The sequence below is a fragment of the Molothrus aeneus genome, chromosome 6 (genome assembly GCF_037042795.1).
Source record: "Molothrus aeneus isolate 106 chromosome 6, BPBGC_Maene_1.0, whole genome shotgun sequence".
NCBI lineage: Eukaryota > Metazoa > Chordata > Aves > Passeriformes > Icteridae > Molothrus > Molothrus aeneus.
In genome coordinates, this window is record NC_089651.1 from 42,762,862 (window position 1) to 42,783,043 (window position 20,182).

At 33.4% G+C, this 20,182-nt stretch overlaps 1 protein-coding gene across 1 annotated transcript in view; it reads right to left on the minus strand.

The window, feature by feature from the left end:
• CEP128 (centrosomal protein 128) overlaps positions 1–20,182 on the minus strand; it is a 95,023-nt gene that overhangs the window by 52,749 nt on the left and 22,092 nt on the right. Inside the window, exons 9-15 of the mRNA XM_066552710.1 lie at positions 18,599–18,685; positions 17,029–17,103; positions 15,685–15,817; positions 13,838–13,998; positions 8,857–9,207; positions 5,991–6,641; positions 2,016–2,180 (exon numbers count right to left, since the gene is read on the minus strand). Coding sequence (XP_066408807.1) covers positions 2,016–2,180; positions 5,991–6,641; positions 8,857–9,207; positions 13,838–13,998; positions 15,685–15,817; positions 17,029–17,103; positions 18,599–18,685 — 1,623 coding nt within the window. The remainder of the gene's footprint in view (positions 1–2,015; positions 2,181–5,990; positions 6,642–8,856; positions 9,208–13,837; positions 13,999–15,684; positions 15,818–17,028; positions 17,104–18,598; positions 18,686–20,182) is intronic.

The following is a 20,182-nucleotide window of genomic DNA, read 5'->3' on the forward strand; positions in this document are numbered from 1 at the left end:
AACTGTTTGAAGTCTATTTGCTAGAAGTCTTCATACACTGCTCTTATGAGACACCAATGCAGAGTTAGGTAATGTCTAACACCCAAGCTCCATGAATGGAATATATATGGAATCACAGAATCATTCATAGAGTCCAACTAAAAACCCCATACTGCCAAAAACTAAACCATATCCCCGAACACCAAATGTACATGTCTTTTGAACACCTCCAGGGGTGGTGACTCAACCACTTCCCTAAGCAGCCTGCTCCAATGCCTGAATACATTTTTCCTAATATCCAATCTAAATCTCCCCTGACACAGCTTAAGGCTATTGTCCTATCACTTGCTAATTGCTAATTAGGAGACAAGACCAACATCCACCTTGCTATCTCCTTTCAGCAGGTTGTATACATATATACGCGTAGGTGTTTATTTCTACTAGCAAAACAGGTGTTTTAATGTAGGTGGCCTACAAATGTGAAACACCAATACTTGATAAGCAGTCTGATTTTTTCACTTAACTAATACAAAAATACTTGGGACAGTAGTTATTCAAACTGAAGAAGTCATAAGATTTTTTAAGATGGACAGATTACAGTATTTCTGTACTATAAAGATGGGTGTTGAAAGATGGGAGTTGAAATAGTAGTTTTGACCTACACTAGTATTCTGAAAGCAATATGGTTGCACTGCATATATTACCAGTATCTGTATTCTGTTACCCCACTATTCACTGAATGCATTCCAACATGTCAAAGTTCATTCCCAAAGATCATGACTAAAATAGAACACATAATTTTATTTTTTTATTTATCTGCTTGATTTTCTGAATGTGCCAACATTCGTTATCATTCTACATCCAGAGCTTACAGGAGAAAAAAAGTCACTAATGACTCAGAAGTGCACAGAAGGAAAAGGAAAGAAACCAACCATTATGCTCTGCTCCTTCACCTTTCATTAAAAAAAAAATCTAAGCTAGCTATAATACCTGTGCCCCTTTGAATTAGTATTTGCATTAAGAACAGAATATTAAAAGTATAAAAAGCATGGAAAAGAAATAAAATACTCTGTAACACAATAAGCTTCTGCTGTGTTGCCACAATTGTATGCTAGCATGAGGTTTCTGAAGAGGTAATATTATTTCCCCCATCCTAACATCCCTTTTGACAATCCACAAAACCAAAATAGCAACTATTAAGTTAACCATTAATGCAAGCTAATAGAAGTTTCCATCTGCCTTTACCTGCAAAAGTTGAGACCACAGGATTGCATGCTTAAACCTTCTCTGATCTTTTTCAATTTAGAGATAAAAGATTATTTTGATTCAAAAAGTGTCTTCCCAATATTAGGTAAGGTTGGAGCTAATACACAACAGACTACAGAAGCCTATGTACATTCCTATAAACACATTTTCTTAATGATAGATATTATACAACTAAAATGCCAATATAGAAAAAACACATTTTTGAATTTTCATTTCAAGTACTTTTTACTAGTCTGACAAGTTGAGCTTTTAAACCACTTCCTGATAGTTTAGCAAGCTAAAGAAATGCCAAATTTAACATTTTTCTAACTCTATACTATAAAAGAAAATCCCATAAAACCAAAAATCCTCCACCCCAACATTACTTAGAATTTCTTTTACTATGCTTACATTGCATATCTACTTCAAATTATTTCTAAATTATTCACAGTTCCACTGCATGTTGAAGAAAAATATGAAGAAAACTAGAAGTAGCTGATTAAACATTTTTTGGTTACCTACATTAGACATCAGGCAAGTAAAAGGATTTATATTTCTAGTCCTAAATAATATAAGCAAATCTTTGGAGGGATACCATTCATAATCCAGCCAAAGCATTTTTGTCTTCTTTCATTCATAAAGAAACCATGTACTGTGGCACAACTGGGTGTATTCTTTAATACATACAGGCTCAGGTTTTTTAGGTTTACCACCTATTTCTATAATCCATCATTTATATTAGGTATTTATCAGCAGAGAAACAAAACATGGTTAAAATCAGTTAATTTTACCTTTTTCTCCAGTTCTTGTTTTACAAACTCACATTTCCGTTTTAGTTTTATATTTTCTTCCTCATTTTGGGTTAATTCTTCTGTCAATTTATCACACTCAACTTTTATTTTTTCCAGCTGTCGACACTGAGCCTTGACTATGTTTTTCTCTTCTAAAAGTTCCATCTGATGGTAAAGGGAAAAAAGATTACAAAGTTACTGTATGGGTTATTTTAAAACACATCCAAACTCTAAAGTTTGATATCAGTGGAACACTATTGCCAAATGATAAATGTAAAAAATTAAGTTCTACTAAGTGCAATTACTTATCTGAACATGGAAAATATGCATCACAAAGTTGCAGAACCATACAGTGCTTTAAAAGCAGAAAACAGAAGTCTCAGGTTCTTCATTTCAGCTCTGCTATGCTCATCAGCTTACATCATCCTGAGAAGCCTAGTATTTATGCAGCTTTTCCATTACTAAAATAATTTGGAATCAGAAAGTCTAAAACTCATTTAATTTCAGGAACCAGTGCTAAATTTATATCTGCAAGGAAACAACAGCAAAGATTTAGTATTTTTAAGTTCTAGATTTGTGTGGGTTTAGTGCTATTACTTTGTATGATTAATGCTACTCATGAAACTTTGCAAAGAAAAATGAAGAAAACATGTAAGGATCTAGAAAGCCCCAAAACAATGAGTAAATAATGTATATTTGTTTCCAGTGAAAAAATTAATTGACTGAAAATGAGAGATTTGAGAAATGCTCCACAATATCTAAAAAATTTTTAAAAAGACAACAAAGAAGCAAACACACACATTCCTCAAAACCAGTTTCAGAGTCGATAACGTGAGGGATGCAGTTAAACAAAAAAATAAACTTGGGAAGTAAATTTCTTTCTGAGGAAAAGCAAAAATTCTATTTCCCAATTACACTATAAATATAACTTCTATGAGGAAGAAGGGTAAGGAGAGAAGAAATGAATTAATTTAGACACAACATATAGACACTAATTTAGACACTAAACAGATTACAAAAACTCTTCCAAAGAACAATTTGAGAAAGAACTTTGGCATTCACAGTCTACAAAGATTTAAGACCACAAAGACAAGCCACCAATGCCCAAAACATTTTCTGTGAATATGCTTATAAAAATCAACTTTTCAGTTCCTACTAAAAGTAATTGCATTATAACATCTATGCAGATGGAGACATTTCAAAAAAAAATCCTTCACCTATATTACCCTTGAGACACAGAAGAGAAAGTCAATACTTATTAATTTCCAGTATGACAAGGTAGATATGACTATATTTTAACTGATCTTTATTGAACCCAATTTTAACATTTAATACTCTTCGGGGAAAATGGGATGGCACAATTGGAAAATGTATAGAAAACAGAAATTTAATTTAAAAAGAAATATACACATATACACAATTTAATATGTATAGATACATACCTCTATAAGTTTAGATTAACGATTAATACTTCAAATACTTCCATACTGTCAGGCAGCAGGAAATTTTGTATGTTATCATTCTAACAAGCATGTTTTTAAAGCAATGTTTTAAAATTAGGTGACAGATCCAGAGTTTCTGAGCACAAAGCCAAATGGGGATCACTAAGCAAACCACTTGATTTCCTATGCCTAGTGTATCAATCCTTTTAAATACTAAATAAGACATCATAGAGCATTGGCTGGGAATCATTTAGGATGTTCTAATAGAAACCAAATTAAAAGTTTAAGCATCAGAACTTCAGTAATGAAACAGCAGGATCCTTCTTAACACTGGTATCTCAAAAAACTCTGTTTTTCTCCAGTTCTCTTCCATCATACAATATTCTTATGGTACTTTCCCTACTACCCAAAAAAATCCTTAACTAAATTATTTTTCAGTCCAGTGCTGCACTACAGAAAACCAGGCAAAAGTGGGGAAGAAAGTACCATACAGAGTAGGCAAGAGAGGAAAGAACAACTAAAATCAAAAGTCACTTCTTTTTACAATCTGTGCAGAAGTTAGTTCTCCAAATACAGAACTCTCTACCCTTGATTTCCTGGAAGTAACTCATAAATGCATCCTCTTTAATTTTAAGGCTTTGGATTCTACAAATATATTAAATTCCCCTTCACTCCTCAAGTCTCCCTCAACCAACCTTTATTTTTAAAGCTTTAACTATTTTTGGACAGGATATGTATATTCCTTTCCAAAAACAGTTACAAAGGTTGGACACAGCTGAGGCATAAATAAGGTCAATTATTACTGTAACAGTAAAAGACAACTGGTTGCTAGCCACAAAATCTTAGCAGCTTGAAAAAAAAATATAATAGGTTAAAAAAACCCAACTTTTTCTGTTGGATTTCCCCAAACAGTACTCTAAGAACAAAATACTTTAAAAAAAAAAAGGGGGGGTAAAAAAAGATAAAATGTATGTGAAGTTTACCTTACTTTAGAAGAAAAGTATGTCCATAAAATTGAAATCCAAATGCAATATAATGATGAGTTCAGACAAAAAGTAACCAAATCACCTGCAGGATGACATGTTCTCATCAGATCTTCCTAGAGACGCATGTGATTTTCTGATTTTTTTCACTTATAGTCTCTTAATTAAGAGAATCTTGTGCATTATCACTTTGTATACTTCTAAAAAATTTGCCTACCCTAATATCATAGAAAATTCATCTCCCTCAAACCTTCTGCTCTTAAAAAATATATTTAGGATTTATGATTCTGGGGAAGTCATGGAACTGTAAATGAAATATGGAAGTGAATTTTTTTAATACTCTGTTTAGGTTCAACAATCAGTAAAAATAAAAAGGTCCTAACAGTAGGACTTGCTGCTTCATAGAAAAACACAGTCACAATCAACTTATTTTTTCTTATTTGCATCCAGAATACACTTTCCTTCTTCGCACTTGATATCAAATGGAAACTCTTAATTTCAATGTCATTGCCAAAGAAAAAAACACTTTTGGATAGACCACTTAAATAACGATGTACACACTAAAAATTAGGTCTACAATGTTAAGCACTGCTGTCAAAACATTTGATGTTAATGATCCTTCTACTAACAACCACCTAGGGGGGGTTTTATTGCTTTCTTCACTTAAAGGTTTCCATGTTACCAATTGCTTAAGAATTATTATCAAGTCATGAATGATACATTACATAACTAAACACTAGTCCCAACACAGATCCCTGAGGAACACCACTCATCACTCCTGTACATCAGGACTCCATCTGGACTCTGAGCCACTGACCACAACCCTCTGAATGTGACCATTCAGCCAATTTATTATCTATCTAACAGTCCAATGTCCAGAGTCTATCTAACTCACCAAATCCGTCTCTATCCAATTTAGAGAGAAGGATGTTGTGGGGCACTGTGTCAAACACTTCACAAAAGTCCAGACAAATGACATCTGTAGCCCTTCCCTTGTCCCCTGAAGCAGTCACTCCATCAGAGAAGGCCACTGGGTCGGTCAGACACGATTTGCCCTTGGTGAAGCTGTGCTGAATGTCTCAAATCACCTCCCTGTCCTCCATGTGGTTTTAGTGTAGCTTCTAAAAGGTTTTGTTCCATGATCTTCCCAGGAAAAGAGAGAAGGCTGACAGGCCAGTAGCTCCCACAGTCCTGCTTTCTACCCTTTTAAAAGGCGGTGTCCTGGGGTGACTGTATGGTACAATGCTTGCCCTTCCCAGTCACTTGGGACTTCACCTGCCTGCCATATTAAAACATTACAGCATCATAAATTTCCTTTTATTTTGATCATATCTATTTTACTATTTTTGAACTAAGATTTTGACCTAAAACTGGTACTGTAACACTTTTACCCTGAACTTTAAACTTTTACAATGGCTTGCAATAACATGTGTGTTAAGTGCTTTAAAGCCCATGCTTTATTACCTTCATCATTCAGTAGCAGGGGCTGTGTGTGGGGTGTGTGGGAGGAGGGGGAAAAATCTGACATTGGAATTCTTTCCAATAAGTACCTTTAGCATTCTAATCTGAGCCTCTCCATCATCTTTTTCTTGTTTAAGGAGTTTCATGAGCTCTTGAACATTTTGTTCATGTTTGATTTTCACATTTTGTAACTCTGATCTAAGATCTGCCAACTCCTGTTGGTGAACTTCTCTTTCCATCTTCAGCTGCCTGTTAGCTGAAATCATCTCTTCATGACCAGATTCCTGCTGTTTCTGGAGGTCTGAGAGGTTCTTAAGTAATTCCTTTTTGGCTTTCTCCTCCTCTGCAATTCTGTTTGTTAGTTCCACACGTACAGCACTTAAATGTTTCACATCTGCTTGCATTTCTAGGAGTCGTTCTTGGTCTTTTTTATGAAACAAGTTAATATTTGCAAGTTCTGTCTTCAAGTGCTCCTTCTCAGCTTGCATTTGCTTTTGTAGAAAGACTTGCTTTTTCAACTCATTCTCCAATTTTTTTACAGTACCTTGAACTTCTTTGATCTCTTCTTCAAGAGATACCTGGTGTGACTCCATTTCATTCAGTTTTACCTCTTTACAGTGAAGGAGTTCTTCCTGCTGGGCTCTCTTTGTAAGCACATCATTCAGCTCTTTCCGCAGGTTTTCTATTTGATTTATAGCTGAGAGAAGCTGACTTTTGAGATCATCTTTTTCTTTAAGGGCCTAGGAAAGAAAAAAAAATCCATTCTGATCTGAAGTAATTAAAGACAATTGTTGGAAGGATATCCTTAGACATCAGGAATGTCTATGAAACAATTAACATATGTATGTGAAAATATAAAATTTTTGCTTGCTACGAACTCAGTTCAAATGTACTCAGTGTTTCTTTAAATTTACACACTTTAGATCACGTGCAATCTCAAACTTGGACTTGTCCTTAAATTATATAGCCTTCTAAATAGGGATAGTTCTGTAAAATTTCAAACTACAACCTATAAGTTACTTGCTTTGAGTATGTTTTCTACATTACATAATTTAAAGAACATATGTTTCAAAAGATGTCAGAAACTCCACTGTCAAACAATATTAAGGACAACCACATGGGCAAAACTTCAACCAAATTATCCCAGTAACTCCAAAAGAATGAAACCTAAACAATCTTTGTATAGCACATTTTTTGTCTGCCAATATTTCAAAAATCTCAAAATTGCAAGCTATGATTGCAACACAATTTTGAAAATTTTCCATCAACCCTTTGAGGTCTTCTAACAGAAATCAAAGAAAACAAACTGCCATTTCTTCCTTTATTGTTTTTACAGATTTTTGTCTCAATTGTTAATTGTCTGCATTTCAAAGCTAGTTAAATTATGTTCATCTAGTTACCTCAAGTTTATACTAAATGCTGCATCTAGATTGATTGTATCCCTAGAAGTAAACTGCTTCCAACTTTATACTGAGAACATGAAACATCATTTGTACTTTTTTCTCCTTCACAATGACACACAGCTCATTTGATCTTTTATATCTTAAAATAAAGAAGCTTTCTTCACCAGACAATTACCTCAAACCTGTTGGCAGGATGGTCACCACTTTAAAAGTAAAAACAAATACTGACAGTATTTCTTAAATGGAGCTTAAGCCAAAGTTTAACCACTGCATTTCGCATGTGCCACATAAAAAGAGGTAAAATCCGTATTAAAGAATCTTACATAACAAAGAAAATTTCAACATGGAAAGTGTTATCAAGTGTCTCTACAAAGACCAGCCTATGTGTTTACAAGAAGAGTGATTCCAGAACCTTTTTGGGAACTACTGCTTCTTATTCACAATTTGTCTCTATTTTTTGCTTCTTATTTGGCCATTTGATAGACACCCATGATTTTTAAATGATTCAGGCTTTCTTCCTCTCCCTACAACCTCCATTTTCTTAGGCAAGACTGACCAACTTCTTACATGTTTAAGAATCTTACTTTCCCAGACAAGCACTAGGGCTAACAAATACAAGATTACTATAGAATGAATTGTTGGAGCATGGAAAGAGGAAATAATAATAAAAAGTAAGGAATATGATAGGCAATAGGAGAGAAATAGCAATACCAGGAATCAAAGTTTAGTTTTGCTACAGTTTATTAATTTCAACTCAGTAATAGCCCCATTGTGACTTCTCCTGTGCTTTGACCATGCTTGTATTCATGTACCAATCTCTGAACAGATCGTTGGATGAGAAACAACACAGGATTAATAGACATCCACCACTGCATCCCATTTAGCCCTTGAAAACCTCAATCTTTGAGCAAAACAAAACAGAGGATGGAGCCCTCTCAAGCCCATCACATTCAGTAACTTAAACTGGATGGATGCCATGAGAAAATACGTGAAAAGAGAATATAGCACTGTAAAACAAAAGCCATACAATATGACAGACTGCACCAGCAGAGCATGTAAGTTAAATGCTCACAGCATAGAGTTAAGCACTATATCAGCCACTATAGAAACAAGCAACTTTTGACCCAGCCACTGGAAAATAGACCCACAAACTCATTGCCAACGGAATGGTGGTTTCTACTATTATTCTGAGAGAGGATGATAAACATTAGCATTGATGTGAGTGCTTGTCTTTAAAACCGTGTCAGCAACTGAACAAATAATTCTTCTAAGTCAAAACCAAAAAAAAACTATGTTTTTTCCTGAGAAACTCTAGAGGAGAAAGAAAAGAGGAATAAGTGGTCTGCCATACTGAACAAAGACAAATGAAAAACCCAGAAATGTTACACAATCAATTTTCAATTTGATTTTTTAAAGAAAAAGTTCTGAAAATTATACAGAAGAGGTCCAGAACTTAAAGCAGAAAGCAGTTTAAGTCAGTTTGCATATAAACTCCTTCTCTTAATTTTTAAAACAAAGGGAAAGGGTACCAAAAAAAATCAACAAATCTTACCTGACTATTCTTGTCCATCAGTTCACTGATAGTTTGATTTTGCTTTTCTACCTCACGATCCAGTTTCTTACACTTCAATTTCCATTGGCGGATGGTTTCCTGGGCTCTCACCTTCAAATCTTCTCTTTTTTTCTCAATCTCCAGCCTGAGTGCCTCTGAGTGCTTGAGCTCACTGAGATACCGTTCTGCTTCCTTGGTACTCTCTTCAACCTGTTGAGCTAACTCAGCAGACTGGAGTTCAGTTTGTCTGCGTCCACTCTCACAAGCCTTGTAGCAATTCTGTATCTCCTTTAGCTGATCCAGCATTTTTTCCTGCTGCTTCTCCCTGTTTTCCAGGTCAGATGTTAACACCTGGAATCATCATAGCAAAATACAAACATTCTCTAAAGATATGCAGTATGAAACTTGATCAAATAACATACAGCAACATTAAATCACATTTTTATTAAATATGAACTGCATAAAAGATCTTCTTGACTATCAAGGAAAGTCCTGTTAGCTCAGAGAATTTCTCCCTCCGCAAGGGTAAAGAATTCCAACACAAGACATAGAATACATACTACTCAAGTCTTTCTGCATTTGTTCCTCTTCTAGTTGCTCTTGTTATTTTTCTGTATTCTAAGTTTGAGATCAATCATTGGCTATATATTACACACTACACAAATAAGAAATAAGCCAAATAGTAAGATATAAGGAGATTAATGTAAACAGATGAGAGGAAAAGAAGAACTGTTAAGGACAAAACAGCAGTCACCACAACAACTGGAATTTATAGTTTATGAGCTAGTTGTTACCCAGTTTTATGCTGGTTGCCTTTATGAAAACAATGTGCTAAATAAAGGTATATTTAATAGCATTGAATACAAAGAGAATGCAGCAGGTTGGTAAATGCTTCTAGAACAAAGTGCAAAGATGTTTGAAAATGTAAGAGGCATATATAAGCCTTTCAAAAATTAATTAAATTGAAAATACACATTTTAAAAATAAAAGATTCTGTATTTCTCAAATCATATTTCTCTGAACAGTCTCATAAGAAACTCAGGAATAATAGTGTCCATACACATTCTGAAAGGACATGCTCAGAAATCAGTTTTTGAAGGTACACTAGCAAAATTGTATTTTACTGAGATCATGACGGAGAAATTCACATTAGTATTCTGCATTTTGGGCCTATTTAGACTGCTTTCATACCATTCAGCCTTTTCATTATGAAAGATAAATTTGATAGACCTGATCTATAGCCAGTCAAACATATTATCAAGCCTCAGGGGATTGAAATACCTTTAAGAGGATTAGATTTCAGAATGACTGAAAAAAAACAGCGGATGTAGCCTGAAATAAACAGACCGCAATTCAGAATGGACAAGGTAAAATTATTTTATCTATGAAAGATTGGTCAACTTTACAGATGGATATAGAATGACTATTTAGACAAAGATACTTCCACAAGGTTGGGGGAAGGAGGGAGACTTGGGTTTGTTGGTAAGGGCTCTCTCCTTGTCAGTTTGTTAGTTTGGGGGTTTTTTCCTCTGTCCAAACCAGGCCAACATCTCCTGGGAGGCAGCAAATTGTACCAATCTTGTTGAGATAGTATGTGCTGTACTAAAAAGATAACCAAAACAAGCTCATAACCTACAACTAGCAAAATTTAAATCAAAACAAGCTAAATTTCCAATGAAAACAGATTAACATACTTCTTTAAAGACAAAGATTTAAATTGAGTACAGCAGAAGTTAAAAATAACCTCATAAAATACAATCAGATATTACATTTACCCTTCCACAGATTTTCTAAAATGGGTAATCATTTTTTCAGTCATGATTACACATGCTATTATCACTTCCTATTTCATGTCTTTCTGTAGACCATAGAGGATGTCAGAGTAAACTGATGTAGTACTCAACACTACACCATTAAAAAATAGTTATATATAATTTCCCCAGAGTACACACTTCATTAACAAAACTACCACTCCCACAAACTTTTTAATGAAATATGAGTCTAATCTTAAACACATAAAATAACGTTCAATTAACTGTAAACATTCCCCTTATCGTGTAGAAGTAAATCAACCTCCAATTTATTGATTTACAGTCTAATAAAAAAGAGGAACATTTGTTTTAGCTATTTACCTCGATGCAACTAATTTATCAACACGAACTATTTGCATGAGGAGGAAAACTGGATTTTGACATGGATGTACCAATATAAAGTGACTTGTAATGTTTTATTTTTACAATATGTGTAAATAAGATAAACCTTAGCAAAGCGTTTGCACTTTGCTTGAAAGAATTAAGCCAGCACAGACCCAACAGTTGAAATCAGGTAGAAAACAACATAATAGCAAGTCAATATTTCATGAAGCCAACGCTGTAAAGCAAGAGGATAGAGAAAGTACCTCTACACTCTGTTTCTATATCAAAACAGGAATCCCAAATGGACTGATCTGTACTTTTGAATTCCTAGTTATGTGCGATAAATGTGTATCTCTGTGTACACATGGGTGCAGTTGCCAAAATTCTTTCTAATTTATAAGGGCTTGCACTACTGGCATTTAATTGGCTAATAACTTCATTTGTAGAAGAAAAAGTAAAAGTAAATTTTAGTGAGAATATGAATCAATATTTATCAAACTGAAAGATCTATATTACTGAAGAATTCTAACATTAAGCATATCGATAATTTTCCCTCAGAAAAACTGAAATATTTTAACAAACTGACTGCTGTACTAGACAATACTATAAGAATACTAACACCAAATCCACATGAAGAGTAATTAGTAAATCAAACAAGTTTCCAGGCTAAAAGAGTCTAAAAAACTCTAAAGAGTCTAAAAACACTTACAGAGAAAGTAGGGTATAGCATCTTTGTCATTTGTGCACTTTAATTATTTCTTAGTCATAATATTTAAATCTTAATAGTTAGACATAACAGCCCCATATCTATTTGGCTTCATGCAGAAAAATGAATTTAAGATGATTGTAAACATTTGGAAGATAGCACAACCACTCCCTTATGTAAACTAGAGTAGCTGAAATAAATATTACATTTAAAATCTAATTGAACTAAGATTGAACTCACTTCTAAACATGAGCTTAAGAATATGTTTTAACCTTTTTCATCCTGTCCATTTTACACCACACTGTGATTTTACGGCAACTGTAGGGGGCTAAATGTACAACACACACAACTCAAATTGTTGCAAACAATGATATTTTAATAAATCAAAAGAAATTTCTAATATCACATGTACATCAGAGGCAAGTTAGATTCTCCCCACTAAACAAAGATAAATCACACCCAAGTCAAACATGACTGGTCACTTCCAACTGGGAATCAGACTATCTGATAGGAGCAGCTGTCAGAACAGGCTTGACAAAATGCTTTGTTAGTACACAAGTTTAGAAATTCACATCCTTGCATTCCTTGATGTCTCATTAAAAGAAAAACACACTAGCTATTTTCCTGTTACTGCCCCTGTAGGAGAACGGCAGTGGGAAGCAGATAAGAAGTACAAAGTATTTTCTGTTGAGAAAAAGGGGGAAGTCAAAGATTTCTAACTCAGAGAAATGACAATGACCCCAACTGAGCACTATTGCATGAGTATTTTCAGGGCAGGAAATTAGTATTATAAAATCATTCTGACCCTTAAGAAAGCATGTTCTACAAGCAGAAGTTTAAAATAATTGGGTTTATGTGGGTTCTTACCCCATTAATTCCTGTCACCAAAATAATTAGTTTCCCAGGCACAACAAAACCAAAACTCAGAATGTTTTCAGTTACTCATGGGTTTTATTAACCAGCTAAAATACAAATGCTGATGGATACAAGGAAATGAGTTCTGCTCATCTTACTCTCTACAGAAACACTTTAGGTTCTTTCAAACCTATTCAATAACCAAATTTCATAAAGCATGTAGGAACATATTTTCAGAAGGCCATTTTTTTCCAAATGTAATTTGATGTATTAATTTGATTTAAATCAGAAGAGAACTGACAAGGTAAAGGAGCAAGAGAAGTAAACTGAAGAGTATAGTCCTGTAAATCTATGAAGACAAAAAAATCAATTCCTGCATTTGAATTTCCAAAGATATGCAATATCATTTCATAGATAAGTACCTTCATTAGGAAAATACATACAAAATTCCTTGCTTACAGAATGCCAAAATACAAGCTGAACAAAAAGTGAAATCCTTGGCTCCTGAAATAATACACATGGTTTTGCAAAGACTTTTCTCCTGACAGTCACAGCAGACAGAAGAAAATGGCTACTGTTCAGCCATTCTACTACCAATGACAAATCTAGGCAAGAGCAAGAAACACAGCAATTTCCCATCTTAAATAAGAAGGCTACTGCCTACTTGGATCTCATTTTATGGTCAAAGTCTTCTAACTAAAATTCCCGTACAAAAGGCTGCTCTCATCCTTCTCATAAAGAATCACATTAAACATTATGATATGCTTACCATAAAGAAGACTACTAATACTTATGATTCTATTACTATATTGCATTTAATTACTAAAAAAAAGGGAAATTGTGACCTACTTTTTTACTCTACTACACTCTCTCATAGAACAAGGCATTTCAATTTTTAAAGTTGAACTTCAGTTCTGAGGAATGATGGAATAGGGAATAAGAAAGTAAGTACTACCTTATAAAAGTAGTTCCAAAAACCATTATTAACAGTAAGTTCTGATAAAATCAGATCAACTTTTCTTTGCACATGGGAAAGAGAAGTAATCCAAACCATGGAATCATGGGCAACAGCAAATACCTTTTTTAGTATTACATGGGAGAGGAAAAAAGTTGGCAAATTCAAATCACTTTTCGAAGTTCTTCACACAATAAATAATAAGCATGACTGTTACTCTTAGTTTTAAAGGTCACTCTCTAATCTGATACATCACCTAATGTTAAACAGATAAGAAATTATTTAAAAACAAAAATGCCACCAAGCAAAAAGCAGCAAAACTCAACTTACCTGTATGTGCATCACAAGCTGTGCTTTCTCCTTGTCCTTACGCTCTATACATCTCTTCAGTTCTTCTACCTCTGACATTACAGCATTATGACTCAGCTTTGCTTTAAGTTCCAAAATATGTTTCTCTAGATCTTGCTTCTCTCTCTCATATCTTTCAGCTACTGTAAAACAGCAAGAACACAGCAACACATTCAGTAGAAATACCAACTCATGGTAAATTAATTTAATCTCAATTAATTTTGGCAATTTGTTTCTCCACTTGAGATTATTCTACAACTACTGATTTTCACCAAAATATCTGTGAAAAATTGTATACCTGTATCATAAGCTAATAACATTTTAGTAACAATAAAACAGTACTTTTCCATCATTTTATAGGGGTTTCCACTCTTCCCCCTGCACACAGCTGCTCCCCTCAAATAAAAAGCCAAACAAAACAACAAAAGCTGCAGCAAAACTGAATAAAATAAAATAGGATGGAAGAAACAGTGGGAAAGTTCTGGTGTAAATGAAATTTGGCCATCACTTTCAAGGCCAAGGTTTTATCTCACCAGAGTAATACCTCCCAATTTGAAAGTCACATTATCTGTGAATTTTATGTCTGAATCCTGAAACTACAACCAAAGATTTTGATAAGAGTGTCTTAAGTCATAAATAACTACTGGAGACAAAAGGAAAAAAAATCTCTACTTGTCTTCTTCCCATATATCTTTGATGAAACAGGAATAACACAGCAAGGTGAAACACAACAGCAAAACTTATACAAATGTATGCATGTATTTAAACAGTTACAGTACATTAAAATTTTCCTCATATTTTTACAACTGTTTTGAATTAGAAGATAATAGGAAAGTTAAAATATGCTTTTATTAATATGAAAGGCATATTGTTCCAAATAAACTAACTTTTAAGCAGATACATTAACATGACTGGAGAAAAAACAATTGAAATTATTATTTTGCATTACACTTCTGAAGCTAAGCCCATTTCCAGTGCTCTGTATGAGGTTTGTAAAACATGGAGTCAGAGTCCTATTTTAAAAACGAAGATATTTTTGTACTTCAGCTTCTGAATTAAGAAAATATGTCATTAGCCAAACCAATTAAATAGTCCCATAGACACTGGACTCAAGAATAGAGTCACTATTTCTCTATTACCTTGAGTAAGACATTGCTATGCTAATAAGGAGAAAGATAAAGACTTTCTCTAATACCTATGTGATTATGTTTGAAAAATTTAAATACAGATAGATAACTAGCAATTAATTGAAGACCTTGCTAAAGTGGTAATTTAATATGCAATTATATCTCGAAATTGTTTAATGCATTTGTCATCTAAATAAAACTATTCTAACTCTAAAACTCTAACATAGTGCAAACAGAAGCTCTGACTGCATCATACAGAAAAATTTTCTAAACCACTCAGGAACACATAGCTTAAAAATTCTACCAGAAAGTCATCAGCCTTATAAACTACCTAATCAATGACTCTTGTTATCATTTTCAAGATGGCAGAATTCAAACTGCAAATGGACTGAAATGCCAGTTTTCTGGGAAATTATTACTTAAAAATAAAACACGTTTTTCTTCTGTAAAAACACTATTCAGTTTGCTGAAATTGTCTCATCGGTTTTAACCATGCAAATCAAAATATTTTATCATAAATTAATTGTCATTGCTATTTGTCTGTTAATATTCAGGTGCCAATATGTATTAACTTAAATCTGAGGAATTAATTGGCTGGTTTTGTCAAAACAATAGAAGAATTAGACTGCAACTCTAAGATAAAATTAATATCCATGCCCACTAACTAGCTTGCAGGTCTCCAGTGCAAAATATTAGCTGTACCTGCTCTAATTCTCCTGTCATCATCTTGTGCATCCTGATAGCTCTGGCGATGCATAGCAGCATAAGAGATTTGATGTTGCAATTCTACACGGTCTTCTTCTGCTCTCAAAAGCTGAGAACGAAGATCCTCAATCTAAAATATATGCACAAGCATCAAAAGTTTAATGAAAAACAGAAAAAAAAAAACAAAAATAGCATACTTCTATTAAATGGTAAAAAAATATTACACACAAAAAATATTCATAAATACATCTTGAGAGTACTGCAGATGGTAAACAAAAAGACAAACTACTTCCTAATTACAGGCCACAAATTGATTATTCAAAATTAAAGGAAACCTTTTCATTTATGTTGACCACAGATGAGCATTAATTTCTCTAGACCAAACAAAATGCTATCATATTATATGTTGCAATTGTCTTTTTTCATAGTTAGTGAAAATGTCTATCCAAATTTAATAAACAGAATGTTTTATTTAAATTGTGCTTCTTAAAAATACAATGTATTTATTCATAAGAAACACAGAGGTCTTCACATTTTTCCTTTCTATCATATATCATATAGACTTAAAAAGATGACATGTAGGAAAATAGTGAAAGTCCAACATGCTGAAGTTGAATTGAAGAAAAATACCTCTAATTCATATTACTCTATATGTCATTCACAATAATTTAAATTCAAAACAGTAATATAGCTAACTCAAAACTAGTATTCTGCTAGATACACAAGACAAACAAATAATGCTAAAAGATGAGAATGCCAACTGCCCCTTCCCTAGTTATTTCAGTCTTTTTATCCAGCCCCTCCAAAGGAAAGATGTTTAGGAGAAAGGACTTGTTTCTGAAGCTATAATCCAAATTCCTACAAATTTTAAGTTTAATCATACATGCAGCAATAGCTATTGTTTAAAGCACACTTTAGATACTTTTTCAGGTAATTATTTACTTTTATTGCATGTTACAATGTACCAAATACCTCTAGGTCATTGATTTATCTGATTTCACCAATTACAGCACATGCTTTGCAGAACAATGATCACTAATATAGGAGTAGTTCTAAAGCATATTATGAAAGGAAATTTCACAAAATGTGTTTATGTACTGAAAACATACCATTACTATCACTACTATAATTAATACATATGAACATATACACATTTGGAAAGCAGAAAAGTATAACGAGCTCAGTCCACATATTATACACACTTAAACCTGTCTTCCTATATTTCATGCCCTCCTTCATAAAACCATTTTATCAGAGTATGAGATAAGAATATTAAACAAAAAGACTCAGACACAACCTAATATGAAAACCTTAGGATTTTTACCACACTAAAGCAGTTACCTGATGCAAAAGAGCTTCTCTACTGCCTTCAGATTCACTCAACTTTTTCCGGGACTGCTCCAATTCCTGCTCAAGCTTGCATTTCAGAGGATGATGAAAAAAGAAAAGCAATGTAGGCATCATAATGTAAAAGTGTATTTTTAACATTTAATTTTGACACAAATTCATCCATATAAGCATCTATCTAAAATGTGGTATAATATACACGGTATTTTTATCTGTCCAAAATTTTAAGCAAACCTTCATTTTTACTAAATCCCTGCAATATTTACTTAAATTTAAATTACATAAAGGGAATTTTACTTACAGTCTATAATTTTTCCATAAATACATAAATTTATTCATAAAGATATAAAATAATTCATATCACCCAAAACAAAAAAAAAAAATCACAAAAGTAAATTTTTACTGGGTTTAAAGTAAAAAAATGGAAGATAAGTTTTAACAAAGTTTCAAAAATATTGTCCCTGGATTTGAAACATACTTTCAAACTGAAAATTAATAATGACTTAATATTTTAGGTCACCTTTGGTAAATAGTTTATTCCTAGAAGTGTTAAAGATGACACGCATTGGTAGAACTGTAATAGGCAAAATCTGTGGGGTTTCTGTGTTGTGCAAGATGATGTATTTGAATTATTCGGGAAACAAGATGACTAAAAAAATTTAAGTGCCCTAAATTTAATAAAACTGAAAGTTTTCCTGAAAACATAATATTCAAAATGTGTAATCAGAAATAGTCATCAAACAAATGATCATGAAAAAGAAAAAAAAGAAACGAAAGCAAAAGCTTCAAAATATTTTTTGACTTCTTCCATAAATAGTTCAAAGATCCACTTGGAAATAAATAGAGGTTTTGACAGCAGAAATTGTTATTGTTGAGATAGCAATCTCAAGGAGGATGTTGAAAGCCTGGCAAATGGGCAAAGTAAACAGGACCAACATTAAGGGAATGAAGAGAACAACATAACATAAAACACTGCACTACATAAAGGCTTAGCATAAAGGGGTATACCTTTGAAAGATGCTAAACTTGATGCAAGTGGAAAAAAAACCAGGGAAAGCATAATACAGCCCTTGCATCCTGCTAGAATAGAAATACAAGAAATTTTCTTTTCTATGAAAAGAAAGAGTGAAATATGGCAACAGTTCAGTAAGAGTAAGTAATAATAACTATGGCGCAAAATAACCAGCATGAGCTAGTTGCAGGGATGAAGAAAAGCTGCTTTGAGCTGCTGCAAATAAGAAACAGCAGACTACATACAAATTCAGAGACAAAGTAGAGAAAGAAATCAAGGATTATGCCCAAGTTATAAATCTGTCTGCCTGGCAGGATGGAAGAGTTATTAGAAGTAACATATTATAACTGAAGAGCTTTGAAGCAGAGACACAAGCTGAGCATAGCTATATTCACAGTGCCTCTGATGCAGGAAAAAATCCCACACCTTGAATTCTTAAAGAGTAAAGAAAGTTTTGTTCTGCTGGTTTCTCAGAAAAAGGAAGCATATACTGTAATAGATTACATTATACACTCATTTAAAACCAAACAAAAAGGAAAAATTAAGTCTTACCTGGTGCTTTTCGCTTTCGTATTTCACAAGTTTGTTTCTCACGAGCTCTTCTGTTTCATCTGCTTTAACATCTTGCTTCCTTAAAACCTTTGGAGGAGAAAAATATATTGCAAACATCATCACAGAATTTACAGAAGCCATCATTCCAAGGTTGTTAAAATAAAGAATTTTAAAAATCTTAAAAAATAAAAATTTTTAAAAATAAAAACTTTTAAAAATTTTTAAAAATAAAGAATTTAAGAATGATGATCTAGACAAATGCTTTCTGTCTGTGTCTAATACTTCCATGTAAAGCCAATGTATATTGTTATGAAAAGCTAAATATAAGTTCATGCATACATAAACACACCCATGCAGAGAACAAGGACAAACACAAAGTCTAAAGCAGCACTAACATCCTTCCGATGTATAGAGCTGCAGACTCTCAAGTTGACCCCAAACACCTTTAGATTAAGGTCTAAAAGGCTCAAGAGATCCCCTACAGACTAGCCATGCACATATCAGAGAAAAAGAATATATTCTCCAATATAAAGTGTGCATGTTATGAAATTCAATGCCGAGTTGACTGTAGTCTTGACTGTAGTCTTGAATGTAGTTCTTGACTGTAGTCAAGAAAACACTTCCATAAGGTTGTGTGAGAAGTCAAAAGCACAAAAAGGAAAAGGTTATTTTTTTTCTGAATCTGGATAGATGCTTAAAGCCATAGAACTACAACTGAATCAACTGAAACTTTCCTGATCAGTAATTACCAACATTGATGTGGCCTTCCTTGACAACAACAACAAAAAATAAAACAATTCCATGGGAACTTTTCCCATTCCCTCTGAGACTGAGGTATCTAAAAATCACATTGGGTCATTTTAAATATCACTTAGAAACATCAGCTGAAAGAGATCAATAGTCATATACTGATAATTTGCCATGAATTTCTGTAACTGTTTATAATCACAGTCTTTATCTGCACAACATGACCAAGTATTTTTCACACTAGTCGCAAATCAATTAAATAGGTACCTGAGCACAAATCCTTTACTTTCATCCCATATCTTGAAGCATAAGTATATCTATTCCTTTCATAATTACTTGCTAAAACAACAACAGAACAACAAAAATGCATAGCCTCTCCAGAAAGAAATTTCTTTTTCCCAGTCTGTCATTCCTAAGCAGCATTTTCATTTTACATTTATGGGAAAATCTCTTCTTATCTTCTTTGAAATCTGCCCCTATAAATTGTGCCATTTCATTCAGTTTTGAACATTTTCTCTTCACTGTACACTGAAGAGCATTTCAGTGTATGAAAACAGAATACAAAATATTAATCAACTTCAGTGAAGCCAGGCATTCAGCTTTAGAAGTTTTGGCTTTAAAAGCAACTTTCTGGAGAAAATAAATGGCTTTATATACTTACCTTCCTCTTACAACCTCACCTCAGAAAACCTAAGGGTTTCAGTACAGTTTGGATTACTCTTCTGCCTGAACAGCTTACATTAAAATGTGAGACCATGGAAGACATTAATCATAACTATGCCACTGAAAATATTATGCCACATAAAGAGTTATACTTAGTCATACTGATCCCTAATC